This window comes from Mus musculus, chromosome 9 (assembly GCF_000001635.26).
Source record: "Mus musculus strain C57BL/6J chromosome 9, GRCm38.p6 C57BL/6J".
NCBI lineage: Eukaryota > Metazoa > Chordata > Mammalia > Rodentia > Muridae > Mus > Mus musculus.
Genome location: NC_000075.6, coordinates 72437821 through 72461666, shown reverse-complemented (window position 1 = coordinate 72461666; position 23846 = coordinate 72437821). Strand labels below are relative to the sequence as shown.

The following is a 23846-nucleotide window of genomic DNA, read 5'->3' as shown; positions in this document are numbered from 1 at the left end:
GCACGCGCACACATACACAGATATGTTTGTATATATATTCCCTCCCAACTACAGAAAGTACCATTCATGAGAATGACTAATTTTAGTGGATTAATTTCCTCTTCAAACTTTGAGCAGTAATTCTAAAACACATTGTATCTTTCTTGAAACATGAAAAAAGACAATTCACAGCCCTCTCTCGTTACAAAGATCAGGTATAATGATATCAAATTATTCTTTTAACAGTAGCTTGGTCTTCATGTAATATCAATTTAAAGTGTTACACTTGCATGGTTAGTATGTATAATCCAACAATAGCTTATTTTTTTGATAGCATATTAACACAAACAAATTTTCTTTTGTTGTGTGTCCATCTCTAAATTGAACAATATATATTTTTTAAAAACAGATGCATATTGAAGCTGCCAAGATGCTGTCTTTCAGCGAGGAGGAGTTTATGAAGGCTCTTGAGTGGGGCAGTTCATGAGTGAGCAACTGCAATGGGATGCTCATTTGATATCAAGTGTAGTCTTCTTGCTGTTCATGAGTAATAAGAACATTTGTGAAATAAAAGAGTTAGATAATGACCTGGTGAAATAAACAGAATGTTTGGGAGGATGTTGGAAGACAAAGCCAGACGGCAACTCTGGCCTGACTTCCTTTTTCATTAGTAGTTATGAAATAAGGAAGCAAGACTTCGACTCTTAATTATCTTTTATGACCTACTAGACCTGGGAGAGGACAGAGAAGATGGCAGGGCAAGATTCTGGAGATCCCCAGCTGCAGCTGCTGAGTCTGCTGCAGGCCTGTGTGCTGTGCACGGCTGCTGCATCCAACAGCAGTGATGCAGGCTGGGACCAGAGGCTGTTGTGCAGGGGCTATGTGTGTGTTCTCTTGTTCAGTGGTTGTGCACACAGGAGACAAAATAGAGATGGAAACAGGGACACACTTACTGTACCAAAGGATCATAAGTATAAGTGATTATGAACAATTTGGATAACACAGAATGTTTAATTTCTGGAGATATACTACCAAGAATTAACTAAGATAGAAAAACCTGGACACACCCATAGTAAGAAGGGAGATCAAGTAGATCAAATCCATAATAAAAAGCTCTATTGGGAGCTGGTGTGATGGCACAGTGGTTACGGAGGGCATTGCTGCTATTGCAGAGGACCCAAATTCAGTTCCCAGCACCCACAGGGCTGCTCACAGCCACCTTTAACTCCAGCTCTAGGGGTTCAAGGCCCTTTTCTGGCCTCCATTGACCTCTGCACAAACGGGATACATAGACATGCACTCAGGGATACACATAAAATAAAAATAAATATTTAAAAAAATAAATCTCCTCAAAGAAAAACACAGGACCTGACGGCTTCACTGCCAGCTTCTACCAAACATTTAAAGATTGGCAGTTCTTCTCAAACTATTCCAAAACAGTGACATAAAGACATTTCCACATTCAAGTATGCTCATCCTGATACCGAAATCATGCAAGAGCAACAAACAAAACCAAGCCAACAACTCCCATAGTCCAGTATCTCTGATCAACTCAGATGCAGAAATGCTCCCCAGAACACCAGCAAACAACTTCTATACATCAAAAGATCCCTCATCACGATGCAGTGGGATTCAACCTAGATGATTTGACATTCAAATCAGTAAGCATGTCACACTGACAGAATGAAGAAAAGGTTTGTAAATTCAGTAGAGAGAAAAGCCCAAGACTGAGCAACACTTCATGACAAAACTGTCAGCAAAGTAGGTTACAGAAGGAATGTGCTGTAACGTGAGTCATATGTGACAAACCCACAGCCAACACACTGAACAGGGAAAAGCTGAAGCTTAGCCCCACGTATTTGTGTATCCAATCCTTTTATATTGTGACATGATATTGTGATCTTCAGAGTTCATACTGAAAGACTATGCAACAGAATTACAAATTAAAAAAATGAATTTTGTATAACATTTTAAGTTTGCTATTTGTAGTGGTCTGCATTAATCACATCCCAGGTTGCCCATCCCTATAAGACCTGAAATCAGACAGTTAAGAGCAATGGCTAGGCAGAGAGCACACGCCTTTAATCCCAGCACTCAGGAGGTAGAAGCAGGAAGATTTCTGTGAGTTCGAGGTTAGCCTGGACAGCCAGGCCCACACAGTGAAACTCTGTTTCCACCCTCTCCAAAACCTCCCCAAAAGAGCACTAGTTGCTCTTGCAGAGAACCCAGGTTTGGTTCCCACCGTGCGTATGGTCCCAGTCATCTGTAACTCCAGTTCCAGAGGCTAGGACACCGTCTTGAGGCATTCTTGAGCTCTGCAGACATCTAGTACACATATATGCAGGCAAGCACATGTAAAATTTTTTTTTTTTTTTTTTGGTTTTTCGAGACAGGGTTTCTCTGTGTAGCCCTGGCTGTCCTGGAACTCGCTCTGTAGACCAGGCTGGCCTCGAACTCAGAAATCCGCCTGCCTCTGCCTCCTGAGTGCGCCACCACGCCCGGCTCGTAAAATATTTTTTTAATCTTAGCAGAAATGCTAATCAAATATAACCAGCAAGAGAAAGAAAAATATGAAGTCTGGGAACAAAGAAGTTGGGTTGTCCATTATGAAAAATGGTTGAGATCAAATCAACTGAGTAAAGTTACAAGGTAAGAAAACCAATAGGCACACATCAGGAGACTGACAGCACAAATGAAAGCCTTGAGCTGTAGCTCAGTGGCAGAGCACTTACAGAACATGTATGAGACCCCAGATCCAGTCCCTAGCATAGCACAAGCCAAAGTAGTGGCATTTTTATACATCAGTGGCAGAATATCAGAGAAAATCTACAGTACCCCATTTGTAGTATCTAACAAAAACATTTTAGACTAAATTTTACCAAGGAGATTGAAGATGGCTGTATTGAAAACTACAAAATATTGATGACAGAAACTTGAGAGAAGTAAATAGCTGTTTAATGTTTATGAATTAGAAAAGTGTCTTACATACTGCCCAGAGAGGTCTGTCGTCTCCCTGTAGTGAGCTGCTGTGTTTGGCCTCTGGTTCTGTGGAATTCTGTGATATGATGGCATCATAGAATGCATAGTAAATAAAAATGACTAATTCTGCAGTTAAAGTACTAATGTGTTTAATTTTTGTCAAACTGTATACATGATGAAATAGGAGGATGTTTTAGAACATGCAGATAGACCAGGGCCTACTGTCACCAACTGTAAAACAGCAGTTACGCTGACATCTAGTGGCAGCATCTGAGCACTCCAGGTCTCGCCCGGCCTTGCTATGAAGACTCGGCTTCAGACTCCATCCCTTTTCTGATAGGCCTTCCTGAACTCTTCACCAAGCATGTCAACATCGTCTTCTCTTTTAAACACTCCCTACAAAGAAGCATTTTGTTGGTTACTTTGAACATTAGAGTATTTCACTGAATTTTCTTAGGACTAACACACACAGACATGAAGCTAATGAAGAAATGCAGATAATGAGATCGATTATTGAAACTTAATTTTAAAATATCAGAAAGACTATGGCTTCAAGTATATCTGAATATCACTGAGCTGCTCCCAGTTCCTGATTACTCAACCTCAGAGTATTAAGCTGTGCTAGGGGCTGCTGTGCCTTATGCTCTAACTCCGGCCGTGACTGCCTACATTACAGGCTACTGTCCGGACGCACTCTTTCTGCCTCAGTCTATCAGCGGCTCATTCTGAGACACTGAATTTTACTCTTAACGGGTCCCGGCTGCCCTCCAGAAGTATTTTCTCCACTCAGATGTTGAAGTCCAAAGGCCCTCTCAGCATATATATAGTCTGTTTTATTAAATATACCAATCATGGGTGAATTTTGGCATCAGGCTATCATGCGTATTTAAATCTACCTAACTAATTAGACTTTAATACACTACGGCTAGCAACTTTTAATAATTTTCCTTTTTCTTTCATTGGTTAGGGACTGAACACACTTGATTCTGCATAGTCAATAAAGACTTCAAGCAATATGACTCATATATTTGAAGGACTGTGGCTTTATGAATCTCCATGTTTATATGGATAAGGAAGCTAATTATTAGCAGTCACAATGTGTCTCAAATACTATACATGAAAATTCATTGCCTATTGGAATAGCTCTCAATAGTTGAGGCTGCCTAGTACCTACTTACAATCAGTTTCCCACAGAGCAGACTCGGCTCAGACTCATGTCTAGCATGTGTTCACCCATGACAAGGCTTCATGTCTCTCATTATCTTCATGTTTACCCTTTTATAGTTGCTCTAGGGTAGTTTGTTTCAGATTTCCCATGCAACAAGCAGATGAAGAGCCTCAAAAGTGTTAGCTCAGGGGCTGGGGATATAGGTCACTACATAGAGCACTTGCCTAGCAAGGCTCTAGGTTAGATCCCCAGCCCCACAGAAGCTTGGCAAAGTAACACAAGCCTGCAGGAGGAGAAGCAGGAGGACCACAAGTTCAAGGTCATCCTCTGTTTCATAGGGAGTTCCAGGCCAGCCTGGGCTACACCTTGTCTCAAAAAGTAAATAAATGAATAAATAAATAAATGAATAAATACTCAATCTTGATAACTCTAGCTCAGATCACTAGTAATGCTCCAGGACAAGCTCTTGCTATCGAGGCATTTAAAAAGGACGATAGGTATCAACTCTGCCTGGGTCCCAGTGCTTCACCAACAAACAACAGCATGAAGTTACTCCCTCTGACTCTAGAATCACGCTTCAGCGCCGTTGTTTTCTCCAGTAGGACGAGGCTCACACACTAAGGTCAGTGTCACTTACTTTGGGGAGATAGCCTAGTAACTTTGCAGCATGTTCTTTGAGGAGTCTCAGCCTCTCTTCTTCAATAATCTCATTGATGCAGCCCTGCCGCCTTTGCTGTAGTTGCAATTCCTCCAGCTCACGTTGCTGCAAACAAAATCAAAATGTTTTAACTGTCACACAATACATTCATCTCTTATGAAGTTTACAAATAAAGCTAGATGATAAGACTGGTGTGTTAATTATAAGATTAGAAGATAATTATGTATATCTTTATTTTTTAAAGATTTATTTATTATACATATGTGAGTACACTGCTGCCCTCTTCAGACACACCAGAAGAAGGCATCAGATCTCATTCCAGATGGTTGTGAGCCATCGTGTGGTTGCTGGGAATTGAATTCAGGGTCTTAGGAAGAGTAGTCAGTGCTCTTAACTGCTGAGCCATCTTTCCAGCCCATAGTGTATGTCTTTTAATACAGGTAAATATATATACCTGTATTTTTATCATCATTATCTCTCTAAACTTTCAAGAACAAGTTATATCCCACCCGTATTTTTGTTTTCTTTATTTGTGGTGCTGGTGTTTGAACCCAGGGCCCTGCACCTGCACCTGCTAGGCAAGTACTCTACCACTGAGCTGCAATCCCAGCCCTATGACAGGAAGTTTAAAGGACACATTTTTTTTTTAGGAAAATCTTCAATCTCAAGAAAAAATGTATTCAAATGAGTGATTTCCTAACTAATTCAGCAAATATTTATGCAGTTTCCACCATATACCCCGTTCCCAAGATACCCCAAACAGTTTATAGTGTAAGACAAAAATAAAATCCTAATGCATAAAACAAAACACAGTTATCTGAAGATACGTTTTTTTAAATGCATCGTTAAAGGTCTAAGTGGAGCACACTGCAGAGGTCAGAGTCCCAGCAAAGAAGCTATGGTACCTTTCTGGAGAATACTGAATTCTGTGGGAACTCTGAGCTATGGAATGCCGATGTGATGTCATGTACATAACATTAGGGCCCAGAGAACTTTACCCAAGCCACACTCCTGAGTAGGATCTGCAGAAGTGGGAACGGAATCAGGTAAGACCTCTACCACGGAACAGCAACCCAGCCCCACACACTGATTTAATGAGATGACGTAACCTATCTAATCTTGGCATAACACAGGGTTTTCCTTCATATGCTGTGCTACCCCACACTACATGTTTACCCCCACTTCACATAATTCTACTCTAAGGCAGGTCGATCGGTTTAGAAAGGTGTGGGACAAAGCCTGAATAAACTGGTAGTAAAGTCTTTTTAGGAATTTGTTTAAACCATACACATTCTTAGAGGTGAACAGGATTATAGACAGCTACTTAGGCCTCTAAAATAGAAATGGGCAGTTTAGTGCTTTTAAGGCTACGTAATGCTAAGAATTAGTAAGTTCTGTTAAGGCATCCACATTTGCTCCCGGGCAAAGCAAGACTTGTCTTACACAACACTGACATCCAAGCCAGTTCTTCATACTGGGCATGCTTACTACTAAACCCTAAAACATGTGTGATAGCGTGTGTTACTAGGGGTTTTAGTGAATTCCATGTTTGCATGTCGTGCTGGCTTCTCTGAGTGTCCTGATCAGCTCTGTAACCCTAGAGAGGGTTCACTGGTCCTACCCTTCTACAGGAGTTAACTCCTAGGCCATACAGGTGGTTCCAAAACCTTTTTAGTTTTCTATATTCATTAACTCAACATTTAAAAGTACCAAATGTCAGGCAAATTGCATTTTATAGAGCATTATAAATCCCTTAAAGGTTAGATTCAGGCCAAGACTGACTTACACCAGGCCTAAGCAATTGTGGCTTTGATCTGTTTAAGAGTTCCCTGAGGTTTAAGTGTGAAGCAACACGAGATTTATAAAAATTACTGATTGGCAGCCTGACCAGTTACAAGGGGACCAAGCTGAAATGCCAAGGAGCAGGAGGGCCTGCTGGCCTCTTTGTTTTCTGTGATATCATTTACGGTCTGGTTTTTTTTTTTTTTCTTCTCATCTTAAACCATAATGTTCTCCAAGACTCAACCCTAGACTCCTGATGCTTTCTCATTACAACACCAATATATCACTTAAATCTCTTGGTGCTGCTTAATTCTGGGTAAGCACTTCTCAAAAAAAAAAAAAAATAATAATAATAAAGAAAACCAAACCAACTAAATAAACAAAAATATCAAACAAACCAAACCAGCCTAAGCCTCACTGTGACATGTAACCACATATGTGCTCCATGTAACCACACATGTGCTCCCTGTAGCCACACATGTGCTCCCTGTAGCCACACATGTGCTCCATGTAACCACACATGTGCTCCCTGTAGCCACACATGTGCTCCATGTAACCACACATGTGCTCCATGTAACCACACATGTGCTCCATGTAATCACACATGTGTTCCATGTAACCACACATGTGCTCCATGTAATCACACATGTGCTCCATGTAACCACACATGTGCTTCATGTAACCACACATGTGCTCCATGTAGCCACACATGTGCTCCCTGAGTCTCTCACACTTGAAACCTTTGAAATATTTTGATTCCTTCCTTCTTCTACTCTATATGCTAGGGGGAAAATCATACAGTCTCAATTATTTCCTGTAATTCATCTGACATCCCCTACTGCTGCTGCTGTTTATGGCCTGTAAAAGCTAGAACTGCCACTGGACGTCTCAGAGGCCACTCTTATTACATTTAGAGTTTTCACACAAGACTGTGCTGAGTTCTTAAAAATACCCTTCCAGTGAGACAGATCGCTTGGGGATTCTTTCAGTTTGTCATTGACGCATAAATATTTAAGTCAGTATGTCAAACTCACAAGCTGGTTCCCTGTCCAACTTTTTTTCCCCCTTATTAGATGGGGTTTCTCTGTGTAGCCCTGGCTGTCCTGGAATTCAGTCTGTAGACCAGGCTGGCCTTGATCTCTGAGCTCTGCCTGCCTCTGCCTCCTGAGTGTTGGGATTAAAGGTGTGTGCCACACCACCTGGCTCCTCCCTATCTGACTTTTAAATCAACATTTCCAACAATCAACCTTCTCTTCTGGCCACAAAATCAATGTGAACAAATGCATATTCCTTCCCAGGCTGCTTGCCTCTCTACGTGCTCCTTAGGACATGGCTGGCTCCCTTAAGAAAGGAGTGTCGTCGTGCTGCAATCAGTGCTCACCTCTCCAGATTCACCTGCTCCCCAGGATCATCAGTTCTGCACGTGTGGCATCTGAGGAGCCCCTTCAGCGTGCGCACATGCCACCTCTTATCACTGAGACTCCGTACACTGCTTACTGCCCCCACCAGCTCTGGACTCGCTCCTTTAACTTCTATTCTCAATGATGCTACTTGGATCATCCATGCCAAACTTAACATGCAATTCCCTAAATTCTTCAGTGACTTCTCTTGGGGAAAAATCCATCTTAATATTCAAAGGTATCACGATGTGTAATTCTTCTGCTATACCAATGTCACCACACCCTTATTATCACACACAAAATACATTTATAACTTAGTTATATATTGTTCTTGACCAAGACTATATTCACAGATGCTAGTTCTCAAGTCCAGCACATAAAAGCCCCAATAGTCAGATGCTTTAATAAATGATCACTCAGTAAACGTATAGCTCACATGATCAGTAAACAAATACCTAACGTATGACACATAAATAGTTTTCAGTGGGCTGAGGCGATGGCTCAGTGGCTAAAGTGTCTGGCACACAACCATGAGGACCTGAGTTTATATCGTCAGAACTCAGGTAAAGTCAGGTGTGTATTCCAGCTTCTGACAAGTGGAAGATGGCAATAAAAGAATCCCAAGAAATCCCAAGATGTCCAGCCCCCAGGTCATCTGCAGTGGACGAGACCTTGCCTTACACAAATTGAAGGAGAGGAGCAATGTGAGGTTGTCCTGTGCTACACACTAGGGTGCACATGTGCACACTCAAGCTCTCTCTCACTCCTCTCTTCTCTCTCTCTCTCAGCAAATGTTTACTGATGAACACATGAGCTGGGTGCTGTTCAATGAGAATAACCAAAGAACCAAGGCTTTCCTTACTTTGTCTGCGAGGAACTGGCTCCGGCGTTCTTCAATGAGTTTCTCCACGGCGCGTTTGTGCTCCAGCTGCTTCATTCGCTGTTTCTGGGCATTCATGAGCTCAATGCGGTCATCTTCGGCAAACTTGGCCAGCATGGCTTTCTTAAAGGTCTCTTCCTCCTCTTTTGCAGCCTGCAGTATGAGTTCCTTCAGTGCCATTTGGTCTTCAAAGTCTTGCTTCATCTCCCTCTGCCTCCTCAGTCTCAGCTCTGCTTCTTCCTGCACGACAGTGGGGCTAGAGTTACGTGTGCCCTGCATTGTCATGAGAGGGCAAGCTCAGTGAGAGGGAGCCAGGAGGAGGGTCAGGAGCTTGAGACCAGCCTAGGCTACAGTGAGATGATGTCTCAGGAAACAAGACAAAAGAATAAGACAGAGTTAGGGGGCTGGAGAGATGGCTCAGGGGTTAAGAGCACTGGCTGCTCTTCCAGAGGTCCTGAGTTCAATTCCCAGCAACCACATGGTGGCTCACAACCATCTATAGGGGGATCTGATGCCCTCTTCAGGCAGGCAGATGTATATGCAGCAGAGCACTCATAAATTAAATAAATAAAAATTAAAAAAAGACAGAGGTTATGCTGCAGATTACAATATGAAATCAGAGAGACAGAATTAAGCCTTTTCACGGCTACACTCTGTCCCACCCTCTTAAGACTATGGCTCTTAAGACTTTTGAATAAAGTGACATGACCTTTTTAAAATTGATTTTTACTTGTGTGTGTGTGTGTGTGTGCGCGCGCGGGTGCTCATGCGCACATGTGCAAGTGTGCACAGAGGCCAGAAGAGGGTGCTGGATGCCCTGGAACAGGAATTATAGGTTCCTGGGTCCTCTCCAAGAGCAGCAAGTGTTCTTAATTATTGGATCTATAGCATGGCGGTCATTTATTCTAAAATTTTAAGTTGTATATGGTGCCATCTTGTTTCTAGGCTCAGAACTGATGTGTGACTGATTTGAAAGGAGCCACTGTGAAAGCCTTTGCCCACTCCTGCGTTTACTCATCTTCAACCGAGGACGGTTACGTCACGTGTCCAAGGTGTGGACCAACTTCCTCACCTTGTGACACCCATGCTGCATGTACCCACTCTAGTTTCTAACCCTCTGATAATTCTCAAAGCAACAAACAACAGAACAAAACAAACAAACAAAACACCCCCCAAACTGCAAAATAGTTTAAAAAAAATCAGTCATCTAGCAATGAAATTGGAAGTTTTTCAGAGAAATAGAAGCGTACTGGACACAACTAAATTCCTTTCCTGTGAGCTTTTATTTTCTAAACACTTAAAATTTTTCATATACAAAAAATGTAAAAACGTTTATAATAACCATCGATACTCCTAACAGCTGAAGTCTAATGATGACAGCTTGCTGTTGGTGTCCTGTCACCTATCTGTTCACCCAGAGCTAGCACGCACTTTAACTCACATTATCTTGTAATCCCCTCCCCCCGCCCCCAAGCTCTGGGAAGCCACTGTTCATGCATCTAAAATCTTAACAGCCGCACCAGCCTCTCACTTCCTCCATGGGCATGTGCCTCTCGCATTCCCTCCTGAAACTAATCAAGCTACTCAAAGACATATATTTTGTTTTATGTTCTGGGTACATGATGTTTTATACTGCATATTTTGTACTTACTTGCCAAATAATTGCACAGACATCAAGGGCTTGGAGAACAGTTTAGTTTGTGACATTTAGTCTGAATGCCTCGAGTTTATGGCATCAGCACACATTTTTTTTTTCAATTTTTTGTTCAATTCAGTAGTGAAGACATCTTGCAAAGAACAAAAGGCAGGAGAATGTTTGGCCAAAGAATTGCTTTAATGTGAAAATGTCCATACACCCCCTGCTGGGTCCGCATAAGGAATAGACTAGTCACCAGCAGTGCGGGCTACCAAATTTCTGCCCTTTCCTGTGTTCCAAAACCTGGTCTTGAAACCTTTAAATCATTTGCTGTACAGTCACTCGGACCCCAGTAACTTTCCAGAGTCTCTGTTGAGAACAGAATGTATCAGGAAAGAAGAAACCCAACCCAGGGCAAGTTGGAAAGATGGTTACACAGTGCTCACTGAAGCTGTGTTCTCAGGACCTTCCCTGGGAAGGACAGAGGAGTGATCACCCATCAGTGACTTTCCAGTTGGTGGGGAGTGGGTAGAGAGGTCTGCTTCTTGCTGTCACCAACTCTCCCCTGACTGTGGAGAAGCTGCCAGCACAGTTAATCTAAGCTCTCACAAATGTGTCCCACAGCTGTTCCCAGGGGACAAAGGTCCACATGTGTCATCTATTCATAGAGTATTCTTGAGTACTCCTTAGTACCACTAAAGGCTCACATACTGCATCTTGTTTACATTCCATCAGCTGATGGATATGAAGGCTACTCTCATGTTTTAGCTATTATAAATATATGTGTAAACACAAGATTACCGGCTTTTAACTACTCCTTTCTAAAACTGCAAAGATAATACTTTCCACTAACCTCTGCTGTGCCCACATATTTTTAAAATTATCGTTCAGTTTGCAAGTATCTTTCCTTTGCTCATTGCTTATTAGAAAGAAATACATGGTTTCATTGTGGTGCACTTAATGACTACATAATCATTCTTATTATGGATTCTTAATTTGAAATGACTTAAAAATCCTGTGAATTTACAGAGGTTCACTTTGGTTTCTGGGAGCTGTCAGTGTGTATTCTCTGTGGATGGATGGAATCTGTATTGTGCTGTTGTTTGTTGGGTGGAGTCCTCTTTAACCCTGGCTGCGCAGCTGTTTCAGGCTGTCTTTATGCATGGTGCTGTTCCCGGGGACTGGGTGCATTAATGATAAAGGAGCACTCTGGTTGGATCTTCCTACTCTCCCCCTCTCATCAGTTTTCCTTCATGTGTCATGAAGCTGTGTTGTCAAAGGTCACAGGCATATACATGGATGAATTTATTTTGACTACAAACTTCCATGTCCCACAGTTGACTTTGCCTCATATTAACATTCGCACTCCAGTCTGCTTTGCGTTGCATTGTGTTTTCCTCCATCCTGCTTTGAGCTTGCATGTGCACTCATTTAAGCTGTGTGGGCTGTGACTGACCCAGCTGCATCAAGCTCTTCAGAACACTCTATTTTTGTCAAGTCTCTTAACTGCAGCATTGATGACGTTGACACACAATGCAGCCGCCCTATGGCTGGGTCTAACCCTGCTATCTTCCTGCCCCGTGGCTTCTCTTCCCTAACCTTCCCTCCGGCTGAGGCTCACTTACTTTCACTTTCAGTTTGATGATCTCTGCCTGCTCCTCCTGGTACAGCTCCTGCCGCACTTGCTCCAGGTCATCCCGCTGCCGCAGTGTTTCCTCCAGCTGCTTCATCAGCTGTTAATAAAACACCTGTTTAGGAACTGGATTGGGCCACTGTTTCAGGAATTTAGCACTCTTTAAAAAGTAGTATTTTTATACCAAATTCTGACGCTGGACCCTCTTTTCCTCGATCTCGTGAACTCTGGCCATCCGCTCGCCTTCTCTTTGCTCCTGTATGTTTGCAAACTCTATGATTTTCCGGTTCTCTTCCTCCATCTCCTCACGCTTCTTTTGTCTCCAGAAGTCTTGTGCCCTCTGGAATTCTTCAATATACTTCTGAATTGCATTCTTTTTTTCTAATTTTTGCTGTCTTTCCCTAAAAAGCAATCAGGAGAATGGTTTATAGTTACAGAAATAATAAAATAATGGCAAACACGGACTGTTCAGAGTCTATTGATTCACAAATGCCACAGACTTTCCATACACAATGCTGGGCTCTCTTCTAAAGGTTCACAAAGGTGACCGTCTGTCCACAAAATCCATACAGCGCTCTGTACTTAAGCCGTGTGCCAAGGAGAGCCATCAGAAAACGTGCTCTGACATATGAGATGTACAGAACACACATGACATCTATTATTTTTCCAATCACCTATTACTACTCATGCTAGCCAAGGTGAGGAAGAGCTGTAAAGTCACGACAGAGCTCACACTGAGTGAGCACACACACCCAGTGTGGGGGCGCAGCGGTTTGTCTCCGGGTGGACTTACACCTGGTCTTCCTCGTAGATCTTCCTGACAATTTCGTCTATCATGAGTTTCTCCTTCAGCAGCTGCTCGTATGCCTCCTGCTTCCTCCTCTCTTGATCTTCCAGCTGCTTCTCCAGGTCCAGGTAGTACTGTGCCCTCTCCTTGTTCCGCCGCTCTTGCTTGGCGCTCTCTTCCTTCAGCAGCCTATCGTGCTCCTCCATCATGATCCTTTCTATCTCCGCATCACGTTTCTGGCATTGAAACAAAACCCTTCCACGTTCAGGAGTGGACACAGCTTATTACAGCACCGTAAATAGTTGTACCCTCAAAACCTGCTATATTAAGTAAGAAGCAAGAGTTAAGTCTTAGAGGGCTGGAGGGTGTGAATGAGGAGTCAGACCGAAAGGGGCGTTCCTACTCTTTCCAGAGGCTCCTAGGACAACCCCTGGCAAGGATAATAAAGTCCACATTCAGAAACCACAAAGTAAAGGTTTAAGTATTTTGTTTTTAAATACTTCAGCCACCAAACCATTGCCCCCTCTGCTGGTTGATCACGGTAGTGTCCGTTTCTAATGCCACTGTTTGCCAGCTGCTGTTGAGCGCCCCTCTGCCCATCCTTGTTGAAGAGCCCTGAGCAACTCTCCGGTTCCCCCAGCTCAGCCCTTCCCTCCCACACATCTTCACGGTTATTTAGTCAGTGAGTAACTGTTCGTAAGCTCAGTGTGGTGACTTCCACTGAAAGACCACACACATCACTGTGGCTGTTCTCTCTCATCTTCAGCTTCGTTCATGAAGGACCACTCCCACTGAGTTACAGACTCACTGGCCTTTCCATAAGTGGAAGCCCGTGCCTCTTTTCAGCATGGTCAGAACTGAGTAGGTTTAAACGCTGGAGCAATGGTGGAAACTACCCTCACCTGCTGTGACTGCATTCCAAATGTCGGATCAGTTAGCAGCAAAGAAAGAGAGGGAGCAGACGGGAAGACCAATGCAGCCATTCCCAAAGCTGATGGCTGTCACGCATGCTGCGTATCGTGGCTTAACCATAAGCTCTCTTATCTTTGCTCATGCTGTACTACATCCTTCTACAATGTAAGATAGCAAATAATATGTATGATAACAAAAAAATGTATACAGACCCCACAGCCTTACAGAAACAATGCTCTAACTTTATAGTTAAGAAAACTAGCTAGAGCTTCACAGGACCTGGGTCTCACCACCCACATTAGGCAGGCAGCTCACTAGTACTTGCAAACCCAATTCCCTCTTCTGACCACATGGGCACTGCATGTATGTGCTGCATGTAGACAGGCAAGCAAGCATGTGTACACACACACACAAAAACCCCAAACCTAACAAATACAAAGATATACTTCCATTTAAGTCAGGTCCTAGGAGTCTATGGCTCTAATTTTTTGAGTCAACTTTGATTTAGAAGACAGTAGCATTTTTAGGAGTCGAATGTCTACAGTGGCCATGGATGACCTCATCTATCAGAGTAATCAAAACTGAACACAGAACAAACTGTACATTATGTTCTATTCTATCATTGGAAACAGAGGACTACACAGTTCACAAACAGGTCTCCCCATCTTCCTTCGGCTGTCCCTGTTAGCAGCATGTTCTACAACAGTGGTTCTCACCTCGTGGGTTGTGAACCCCTTGGGGGTAGTTCGATGACCCTTAATTTTATGGTTGGGGGGGGTCATCACAACACGAGAAACGGTATGTACGCAGTAAAAAGGCTGAGAACCACTGTATTAGAATCTTCTAGGTAGCCTGTGTCCATGCTGCACCACACTGGTTAAATATTGTTATCATGCCTATAATCCTGTGTGTATAAACATGTTTGTTAGTATTCACAACCCACATGTACAAGCATACATTTATATGTAACTGTCTGGCTTGCCTGTGAAAGGAGCTCGGTGGTGGCTGAGATGCCACGCACCTTAGTTTTAGGAGTTAACTCAGCAAGCCTGTTCACAGTTCGTGACACAGCTGCCGGTGCAGCTCCTGAAGCTGCTTCAACCTTCCCCTCAAGTGTCAGACAGGGATGAAAACAGAAACCCAGGTTAAAGAGGTTACTGGAGAAAACGAGAGTTAGAAAGTGGGATGGAGAGGGAGCCCCAGTGCGTATAGAACAGGAAAGCTTACATCCACTGCCAGGCTATAAATATCCATAGGTAAGCAGTGGGAAATCACAGTCCCCAGTTAGGACGCCGTAGACAGTTTGTACTGAGTCAGCTGGTCGTGGGAGCAGGCTCAGGAGCACGGCAGATGCGGGAGTTAGCTGGGCTGAGGGCTCCAGTGTGCAGGCAGACACAGTGGAAATCACCTAAGGGTCTGAACATCACAGCTTGGGGAGCCTAGTCTAGCAGGTTCTTCATAGGGGCGGCTGCTCTCAGGACCCGGCCTGCCTCGGCCCTAGCAAGGCTCAAGCGACCAACAGCACAGAGAGCAGCTAGCTTACCATCTGCTCATACTTCATGGCGTCCTTCTCCACGATCTGGGCTGCTCTCTCTTTGTTCATGTAGGCGGCTTTCAGTTTCTGCTCCAACTCTCTGAGCTCAATGCTGGGGGGAAACGCAACTTTAAACTTAAGGACAACAAAATAACTCAGCTTTACACAAAGTCGGGTGAATTCTTATTTACTCAAAGAAAGTACACAACTGGTATCATTCAAGTCCAAAGACAACTCACCTCATTTAATGGACACTGTAAAGGTTAGCCCTTAAACCTTAAACCTTACTCTTCTCTAGTTTAATCTTCCTTTATTTTAACTTATAGACTGAAATTTGTGGGAGTCCTGTTCTTCTGCGCAGTGGGTCTGAGATCAAATGCAGGCCTTTAAGCTTGGCAGCAGGTTAGCATTAAACTATCTTGCCTACCACAGACTATTCTATCCTAGAGACGTAGTCTCCATCTTTGGTTGTCTTCATAAAGACTTAGTAATTCTCTGGAAACTGTATCTCCAGCTCTGGTGCCCCCAAGTCTTGACTGACAGTACGATATAGCTAGCTTAAATAATTCAATCTAAACCGGGCAATGGTGGCACACGCCTTTAATCCCAGCACTTGGGAGGCAGAGGCAGGTGGATTTCTGAGTTTGAGGCCAGCTTGGTCTACAGAGTGAGTTCCAGGACAGCTAGGGCTATATAGAGAAACCCTGTCTTGAAAAACCAAACCAAACCAAACCAAAAAAAAAAAAAAAAAATCAATCTAAAGCACCACTAAGAAATTCGTGGTAGGGCTAGGAATGGTGGACCATGCCCTAGAACCCAGAACCTGGGAAGCAGAAGCAGATGGATCTCTGAGTTTAAGGCTAGCCTGCTCTACACAGGGAGTTTCAAGCCATCTGGGGCTTCATAGTGAGGCCCCAGCTCAAACAAACAAACAAAAAAAACAATAAAAGCCAAGTATTCTCGGATTCCACAAGTCTGTTTTTTTGTTTGTTTTTGTAATTAGAAATCATTTTAAATTTTGTCCTTAAAGAAAAAGACAAAAAGGAACCAATCCATAGTCTTCATTATTGCCACAAACACATAATCCCCTAAAGCAGCTGACCTTCTGAACTATTTCTGTGGGTTGAGGCTGTGACTTTGGTAGGACACTTGCCTAGCGCATGTGAAGTCCTGGGTTCCATACCCAGCCCCATGACAATAGTGCAAATGAGTATCTTTAAGCTAACGCTCTATTCCCAGGAAAACTATACCCTGTAAGTGCAATGATCTAAAGTCTCACGTTCAGGTGCCAAGGGTGACAGAGCGCAGGGGTGGAGACTACACATGCAAGTGGAAGAAACCACGACACCTGTTCTCTCTCACTTGCTGCCTCATCTTCTTATCCTTCAGACTCTCGTGCTTCAGTCTGGCCAGTTCGTTTGCAAGTCTCTCTTCCTGCTCAAGCTGTCGATCCCTCAGCATCTTGTTTGCTTCTGCCTGAAGAGAGAAGTGGAGCTTTAGTTACCTAGGTCCTCAGATCAGGCACTGTCCAAGTTCATGTACTCTACAACAGCAAACTGACTGCTCTGACAGCGAGAGTTAACTGTTCACTTCAAAATGAAAACATATCTCAGCAAATACATCTCAAATATTTTACCACAGAAAAGATGTAAATAACACCAATACTGTGAAGAATATTAATATGCCTATAATAATTCTTTTTAAAATGTATCAGTATTCTGTAACTCCTCTCTAATCTTGCATTCAACTCCATTTTTCCTATTTTCTATCTCCATCACAGTATTTTAAATCAAATCCGAGGGGGCTGCAGAGATGCGCAGAGATTAAGGGCACTGGCTGCTATTGCAGAAGAGCCAGGTTTAGTTCTCGCACATACATGGTGGCTCACAGCTGTCTGCTCCAGAGGCTGATGATGCTCTTCCGACTTCCTTGGCACCAGTCATGCACACCGTGCACTTAGACACATACAAGCTTTAAAACCTAGATAATAAAACAGCCTTGGATAATGCTGCCCGCCATGGTAACCGCTTGGTATGGATGTACCTGACAAGAATTTCTTTTTCATAACCATACCATAAATTAGCAATACTTTTGAGTGAGGTCTAAGGTCTTGCCCACACTCATTTCCAAACTGTCTCAAAGATACTTTTTTCAAAACCAAATAAAATTCACAACATTGTATTAAGTATCTTTCTCCAGTCTCCTTTATTTTATATATTAGTCACCCCTCAATACACACACACACACACACACACACACACACACACACACGCTTTTTTGTAATATGTAATTTGTAGTAATTACAACCTGTCTAAGTTAGGACTTCTTTATTGTGATAAAACATATGACCAAAGCAACTTGGGAAGGAGAGGGTTTATGTCCGCTTACAGTTCCACGTTATAGTCCATGATGAAAGCGAGTCACAGCAGGAACGTGGAGGCAGGAGCTGAGGCAGAGGACAAGGAAGAGTGCTGCTCACCGGCTTGCTTACCCCTAAAACTCAGGACAGCCAGCCCACGATGATACTGACCCACCCACATCAACCATGGATCAAGAAAATATAGCACAGGCTTGCCCACAGACCACTCTGGGTCACTTTCTCAGTTGGAGTTCCCTCTTCCTAAATGACACCAGCTTGTGTCAAGCTAACATAAAACTTTCCTATTGGATAGCCCACGTTTTCTTGTTCTTCTCTTAGGAATTCCCTAGACTAGCCTCTCTTCTGTTTCCTGTAAAATGGTGGGAAGATCTGGAGGCTTCAGTCCTTGGTGAGTTAGGAAGCACATGGTGGTCTAGGCCTAGAGCACAGAATCCAGGAGGCCAAGGCAAGAGAGCCACCAGGCATCCACGCACAGCTTGGCATCATAGTGCGTCTCATAGTGCGTTCCAGTCCAGGGATGTACATTAAGACACCTCAGAAGTAAAGATATAAACAAAAAAATAACACATGAAAACTGTTCAACGTTATTAGCCACAGGAAGTGTGGACTAGGAAGCAGAGGGATGGCCCGAGTCTGCTTCCCAGCATGTGTTCCAGATGCTCCCCACTACCCGGACCCAAGAGACCCACAGTCCCTGAGGCACCTGTTCAGATGAACATATCCACATGCAGACAAAATCTACACATAATTAATAAAAATATATCTTTCACACAATCTACACACAATTAATAAAAATACATCTTTTTTTTTAAGGCAAGTTAAAAGCCAGGAGGTAGTGGTGAACACCTTTAATACCAGCTTGGGAGACAGAGACAGGTGAATCTCTGAGTTCAAGGCCAGCCTGGTCTACAGAGTGAGTCACACACAAACACACATATACTGGTGACACCAAATAGTGAAAAACTGCACCATCTATACATTGCTAGGCACTCTGGAAATCAACCTAGTAGTTTGTCAAAAGGCTGACCTACAATTACTACACAAACAATACACTCTTAAGCACTTGTCTCAGAAAAAGGAAACATGTTTCTTTAAAAATCTGTATTTAAATATCCACATCAAATTTATTTATAATATCCAGTATTGGAAATTCCTCATCAGGTGAAGGGTCAAGAATACTGTGTATATCCACACAACAGAATACTACTTGGCAATAAAAAGGAAATAATCCATAAAAATAAAAAATAAAATACACATAAAAATACAAATAAAAAAAAACCTTTAAGAAGATAGGATTCAAAACACGAACTCTTAGCGGACACTCCCCGTCTCTGGCTCCCTCCATGCAAAGGGCATAAAGGTTCGTAGTCAGCTGGGTGTGTGTTCATCAGAAGGGAGCACACCCCAGCCAGCCGAGGCTCAGCCTATGAGACAGCGGGGAGGGGAATCAGCACACCTGTGTTTCTGCCCCGGTAGGTGTGTGCAAACATGAGTTGCTGCAAGCTGCTAAATTTTCAGTAACGTATTACATGGCAGAAAAGCTGACACCAAACTACACTTTCCACAGTGTCAGGAAGAAACTCTCAGGCTGGAAAAGCGAGACTGGAGGGACCAAGGAGACATGACACTACAGGTAACTTAGGCTAGAACAAGAAGAACATGAGGAAAAAGCAAAAGCCAACAAAAAAAAAAAAAAAAAAAAAAAAACCCACGTACTTAGAAAGCCCTCAAGTTCAGTCAACAGAACAGTAGGAAGGTGAACTGCTCTGTGGTGATAATCTCATGGTTTCATCTTCTATGTAAGACTCTGGCATAAGAAGCCAGGCAAGGGGTTTATGAAATCTCTATACAGTTTTTTATCTCTTTGATCAATCCCATCTTGCCTCAAAATAAAAAGCTATAATGTGTATATTTCCTAGGTCTGTTCACCAAAAGGTCCCAGAGGTATGATAATCTGGAACTAGTGATCACTCTGACTTTGGCATAACTGGTGTGGCACAAGGCCTGCTGAAACAAGCCCTGTGTGATGAGCAAGCCAGCAAGCCCCAGGAGCTGCAGGGAAGCCCACAAGCTGAAAAGCCAACCACATCACTCTATTCCGAGTCTTACATCTGAGACCCAGTAGATGAAATGCTGTACTTCCTGTCCAAACTAACAAGAGTGAGCTTAGGACACAGGAAGAGACAGTGTTACAATCAGAGTCCAAGGCAAAAAACAAAAAATCAAAAGCCCTGAAGCAGATATCTCCTCTTGAAGGGGTCTGGTCGGAAGAATTGGCTGTTTTGGTAACTCTCAGCCTCTTTGTTCTACCAAGCTTTCAACTGGCAGAATGAGGTCCTCCCTCATGCGGAGGGTAAACTGCTCACTCAGCCTGACTTGGTGTCACTCTTATCTGAAAACACCCAGAAAAGGTTAGCTCAGGGCCCGATCAAGCCAACAGAAGGCAAGAAAGTTATCAAAGATCAGAGGCTGTTTTGTCAAAAGAGCACAGAAGCAGCACAGGAGGACCCACTGGCCAAGGACAGAATGATTGGAGGATCAAAGAAATACCAGGCCCCTGATAAGATGGCTGGGGGAGGGGGGAGGTTTCGAGGCGGGGAAGGGAGGGGAGGGTGGAGGCAAGTGTGCCCAAGACTTGGACTCAATCCCCAGGACCAGCATGATAGGAGGAGGAAATGGGACCCCTGCTAATGGTCCTCTTCCCCACTACACAAGGGTGGGGGGGGGGAAGAGAGGGGGGAGGAGGAATTACTTTCTTAACTTGTCCTCAAGACAGTAAATAACAGAGGCTAGGGCTGTAGCTTAGTGGTAGAGTGCTTGCCTTTGCGTGCATGACGTCCTAGGTTCAATCCCCAGTACTGTCAGGGAAAAAACTGCAATTATACATGAATTCTTGAGTTCTGATCTCATAAAGATATTTCATGATCTGTTTTAAAAAATACTTATTTTAATGTGTATTGGTGTTATTCCTGCATTTGTGTATATGCACCATGTGTGTGCCTAGTGCCCACAGAGACCAGAAGAGGGTGTGGTAACCCCTGGAAAGAGAGTTACAGACAGCCCCGTGGGTGCTGAGAACTGTACCTGGGTCCTCTGCAAAAGTAACAAGTGCTATTAACTGATGAGCCATTGCTCCCGCCCCATAAAGATATTTAAAAAAAAAAAAAGACATATTTTTAAAGAGAAAATAAAAAATCAAAGAGGACAAAACTTTAAAATAATCCCAACATATGCAGAAACAAGTTCATTAAAAAAGTCACTATTTCCTCCCCAGTATAAGATGAACTGCAATCTAATCAAGTCTTCCTGGCTAACTGCCTTTTGAGACTATGGGAAAGATAAAGGCACACACCAAAGAAACCAGACAGATATAAAACCACACGCATCTAGAAGATAACAGGCCTGATATCTTCATTAGGTTAAACACAGGAAGTTAATAAAGGATGCATCGATGAAGTTCATATTAACAAAACATTGGCCATAAAAACTATATACGCTGTATGAACCTTGCCTGGTCCTGATTAAAAGAAGCCAACGCTAAGGACAGATTTCAGCATAGTACAGAATTTTGCTTAGAGGCATCTATCATGAGAAGATGACATCAGAACAACACTCGAAAGAAAACATCCCCACTTCATCAGATAGACCAATGGTTGCTAGGCAGAGTTAGGGTATATGGGAGTTTCCTTAAAGACATAATAAGAATAAAAAGATGGGAGGCCAGGGTTTTCCTGTTCAGAATTAAAGGGTCAGGTCTATGCTACTGGAACTTAGGACAGAAGGAAGCCGACACACTTTTAAGCCTTTCTTTTGCTATTTCCAGATCCACCCTCAAAATCCTGGACATAACCGCACGCTAGTGCTCAAAACACAACAAAACAGGGGACGTTCTTTTCACACTTAGGAGAAAATTCACTTGTCTCACTTCCTGTCTGTTTCCTCTTCTACTGCAATCTCCTAAAAAATATTTAGAAATACTCATGATAGATTTAGCCAGCAGAGCAGGATGTAAACACACGCATTCAATAACTGAATTCTTCAAAAATTAAAAATATGAGTAAGTGTACATCTCACACATATGTCCATCTCCTACCACTTTAATAGTGTCTATGTTTAACGTCATGAATTTTTAGAAAGGAAGGAATTTCTTAAATTTCTTATTAGAAATGTAGAGAAGGCAACACGGTTGCACTCACATAAACAAAACTGTGATGTTAACAATTACGGATTTCATGCTTATGTTTAAAAACAAAAATGGATATTCTTGCCAAATGCTATTCTAAAGTCTTTCGATTTGCTCGTTGTTAAAAGCATGCAAACTGACCAACTGACACCACGTTCTTCAGCTAAAATAACCAGGACTCCAAAGGATTCAGTCAGTTCCCAGCTCTCTGTATTTCCTCAACTCCAGGCAGGGCTGACAGCCATCTTTCACCTTTTCCAAGGAAAGAAAACTAACAAGGACATTGCAACTTACTTTTTGGATGGCTTCTTCCATGTCGAGCTCAAACTGCTCATTCTGCAGCACTCTGAGGAACCTCTGGCGTTCCACCTTCTCGTCGTTTTCATTTTGCACCACTTGGTTCTTGGCTTGCCTCTCTAACTTATTCATGACTTGTATGTTCAATGATTTGCGGAATTTTTCATCTACTAACTTCTGATGCTTTTCACTAAAGCTCAAAGCTCTCTTTTTGGTCGCCTACAAGTGCGAGGGGGAAAGGGAAATACACAGAATTCAATATTCTTCTTTCAAAAAGATACTGCTGAAAATCCCTATAATAAACACTATAAAATAGGTAACAGTATAAAAGGTCTTTGGCTTTAATTCAGGATATACTAATTAATATTTAAATATGATAATGTAAACTTAACGGCGTACTGATTGAGTACTACTAATAGTCCCTGTTTTGTAGTGGAAGCAGGAAAAGTTAAATTAAAATTCAACAGCGTCAGTGAGTGCGATGCGGATGCTCTCCAGCTGCAGCTTTACCACCAGAGAGTTGCCTTTCCCCCCACCCACAACAGAGCAGATTTAAAGATGTATCTATTTCGATGAGAGGGGGAAAGGTGCAGAAATGCCTGGAGTGTTCCTGGAAAAAAAAAAAAAAAAAAACCCAGAACCTTCTAGTAAGCAAATCGAAGTTTCTCACTGACCTCTCGGATTACGCACTTCAAATTGTATTTCAGAGAGCTCAAGACTACAAATAAACAGTTTGAAAGTCCCTGACCGACCCTTCCCCCGGCCTCCGAGCTGCTTACCATCTCGGTTGGCTTTAAACCTCCTCCTCCGGCAGGATGGGTCTCTGCCTCAGTTGCAAACGCGTCTTCCGGAGCAGCAGCCACGGCAGCGGATACCTGTGCACGCTGGGTTAAGTTTAAGCTGTGTCCCGGCAACCGCCAAAAATGCACCGCCCGCCCAAGAGGGACGCGGCCTCCCATTGGCTGGCACAATATCCAATCAGCACGGAGAGTCTTCGTTGCCAGGCAGGAGCGCTCCTTCCATAGGACCAAGCCAAAAGCGCGAAGTTCGGACGCTTTGCCCTAGCGGGAGCCGTTTACATCCGAAGGGAGCTAATCTCTGCGGTCTGGAGCCCAGCTAAAGCCCCAAGGAACCCCAATAAGCTCGGACTTGTCACTGCAGTGGACTGAGGGATGGTGCCCCTCTACCATCCTCAGTCGGTAGCAAGTTGCCTAACGTGGGTGCTGGGCCCTCCAAAAGAGCAGCAGGGCCCCCTACCGAGCCATTGCTCCATCCCTGATACACTCATTTTAGAGATGAAATATTTTGAGAACTTAGAGACACGGACGAGACCTATTTACTTACCTGGAACAGAAGCCACTGGATCGCTAGCGGAGTGTGAGACTGGAGAGCACGTGAAAACGGAACGGAACAGGTGTGGATGCATACTTGCAATCCCAGTGCTCTCTAAGGCCAGGACCACGTGCCGAGGGATGGCACCACCCACTGTGGTCTAGACCCCCCCCCCCATATTCATTAGTAACAATAATGATAATAGTCACCGCACGCCTTTAATCCCAGCACTTGGCAGGCAGATTTCTGAGATCGAGGCCAGCCTGGTCTACAGAGCCAGGACAGCCAGGTCTATACAGAGAAACT

General features: G+C 43.3%; 2 protein-coding genes across 9 annotated transcripts in view; one reads left to right on the top strand and one right to left on the bottom strand.

The window, feature by feature from the left end:
- Nucleotides 1-3612, top strand: part of Tex9 (testis expressed gene 9) — a 52891-nt gene extending 49279 nt beyond the window's left edge. For 2 of the 6 annotated variants that reach the window (XR_001778850.2, XR_003947844.1), the window contains exon 14: nucleotides 389-3089. Coding sequence is in view for 4 of the 6 variants with exons in the window: in NM_009359.4 (NP_033385.2) it covers nucleotides 389-466 (78 nt within the window). In the remaining 2 variants the exon portion in view is untranslated. Of the gene's footprint in view, nucleotides 1-388 lie in introns of all 6 variants that reach the window. The other 4 variants (XM_006511022.4, XM_030244238.1, NM_009359.4 and 1 more) reach the window with 3 other exon arrangements.
- On the bottom strand, nucleotides 3086-23846 carry Mns1 (meiosis-specific nuclear structural protein 1). Of its 3 annotated transcripts, NM_008613.3 has the most exons (10): nucleotides 22988-23138; nucleotides 22206-22427; nucleotides 16697-16824; nucleotides 15358-15460; nucleotides 12909-13138; nucleotides 12300-12516; nucleotides 12108-12215; nucleotides 8829-9086; nucleotides 4764-4889; nucleotides 3091-3354 (listed from the first exon to the last, which is right to left on the bottom strand). In NM_008613.3, exons 1-10 carry the CDS (start codon nucleotides 22988-22990, stop codon nucleotides 3274-3276), a joined length of 1476 nt encoding a protein of 491 aa, NP_032639.1. In that variant the 5' UTR covers nucleotides 22991-23138; the 3' UTR covers nucleotides 3091-3273. The 3 variants fall into 3 exon arrangements, with proteins under 3 accessions (XP_011240967.1, NP_032639.1, XP_006510887.3); XM_011242665.3 differs by lacking the exons at nucleotides 22206-22427; nucleotides 22988-23138 and adding an exon at nucleotides 17737-21714 and having other exon boundaries at nucleotides 3086-3354; XM_006510824.4 differs by lacking the exons at nucleotides 12108-12215; nucleotides 12300-12516; nucleotides 12909-13138 and having other exon boundaries at nucleotides 22988-23846.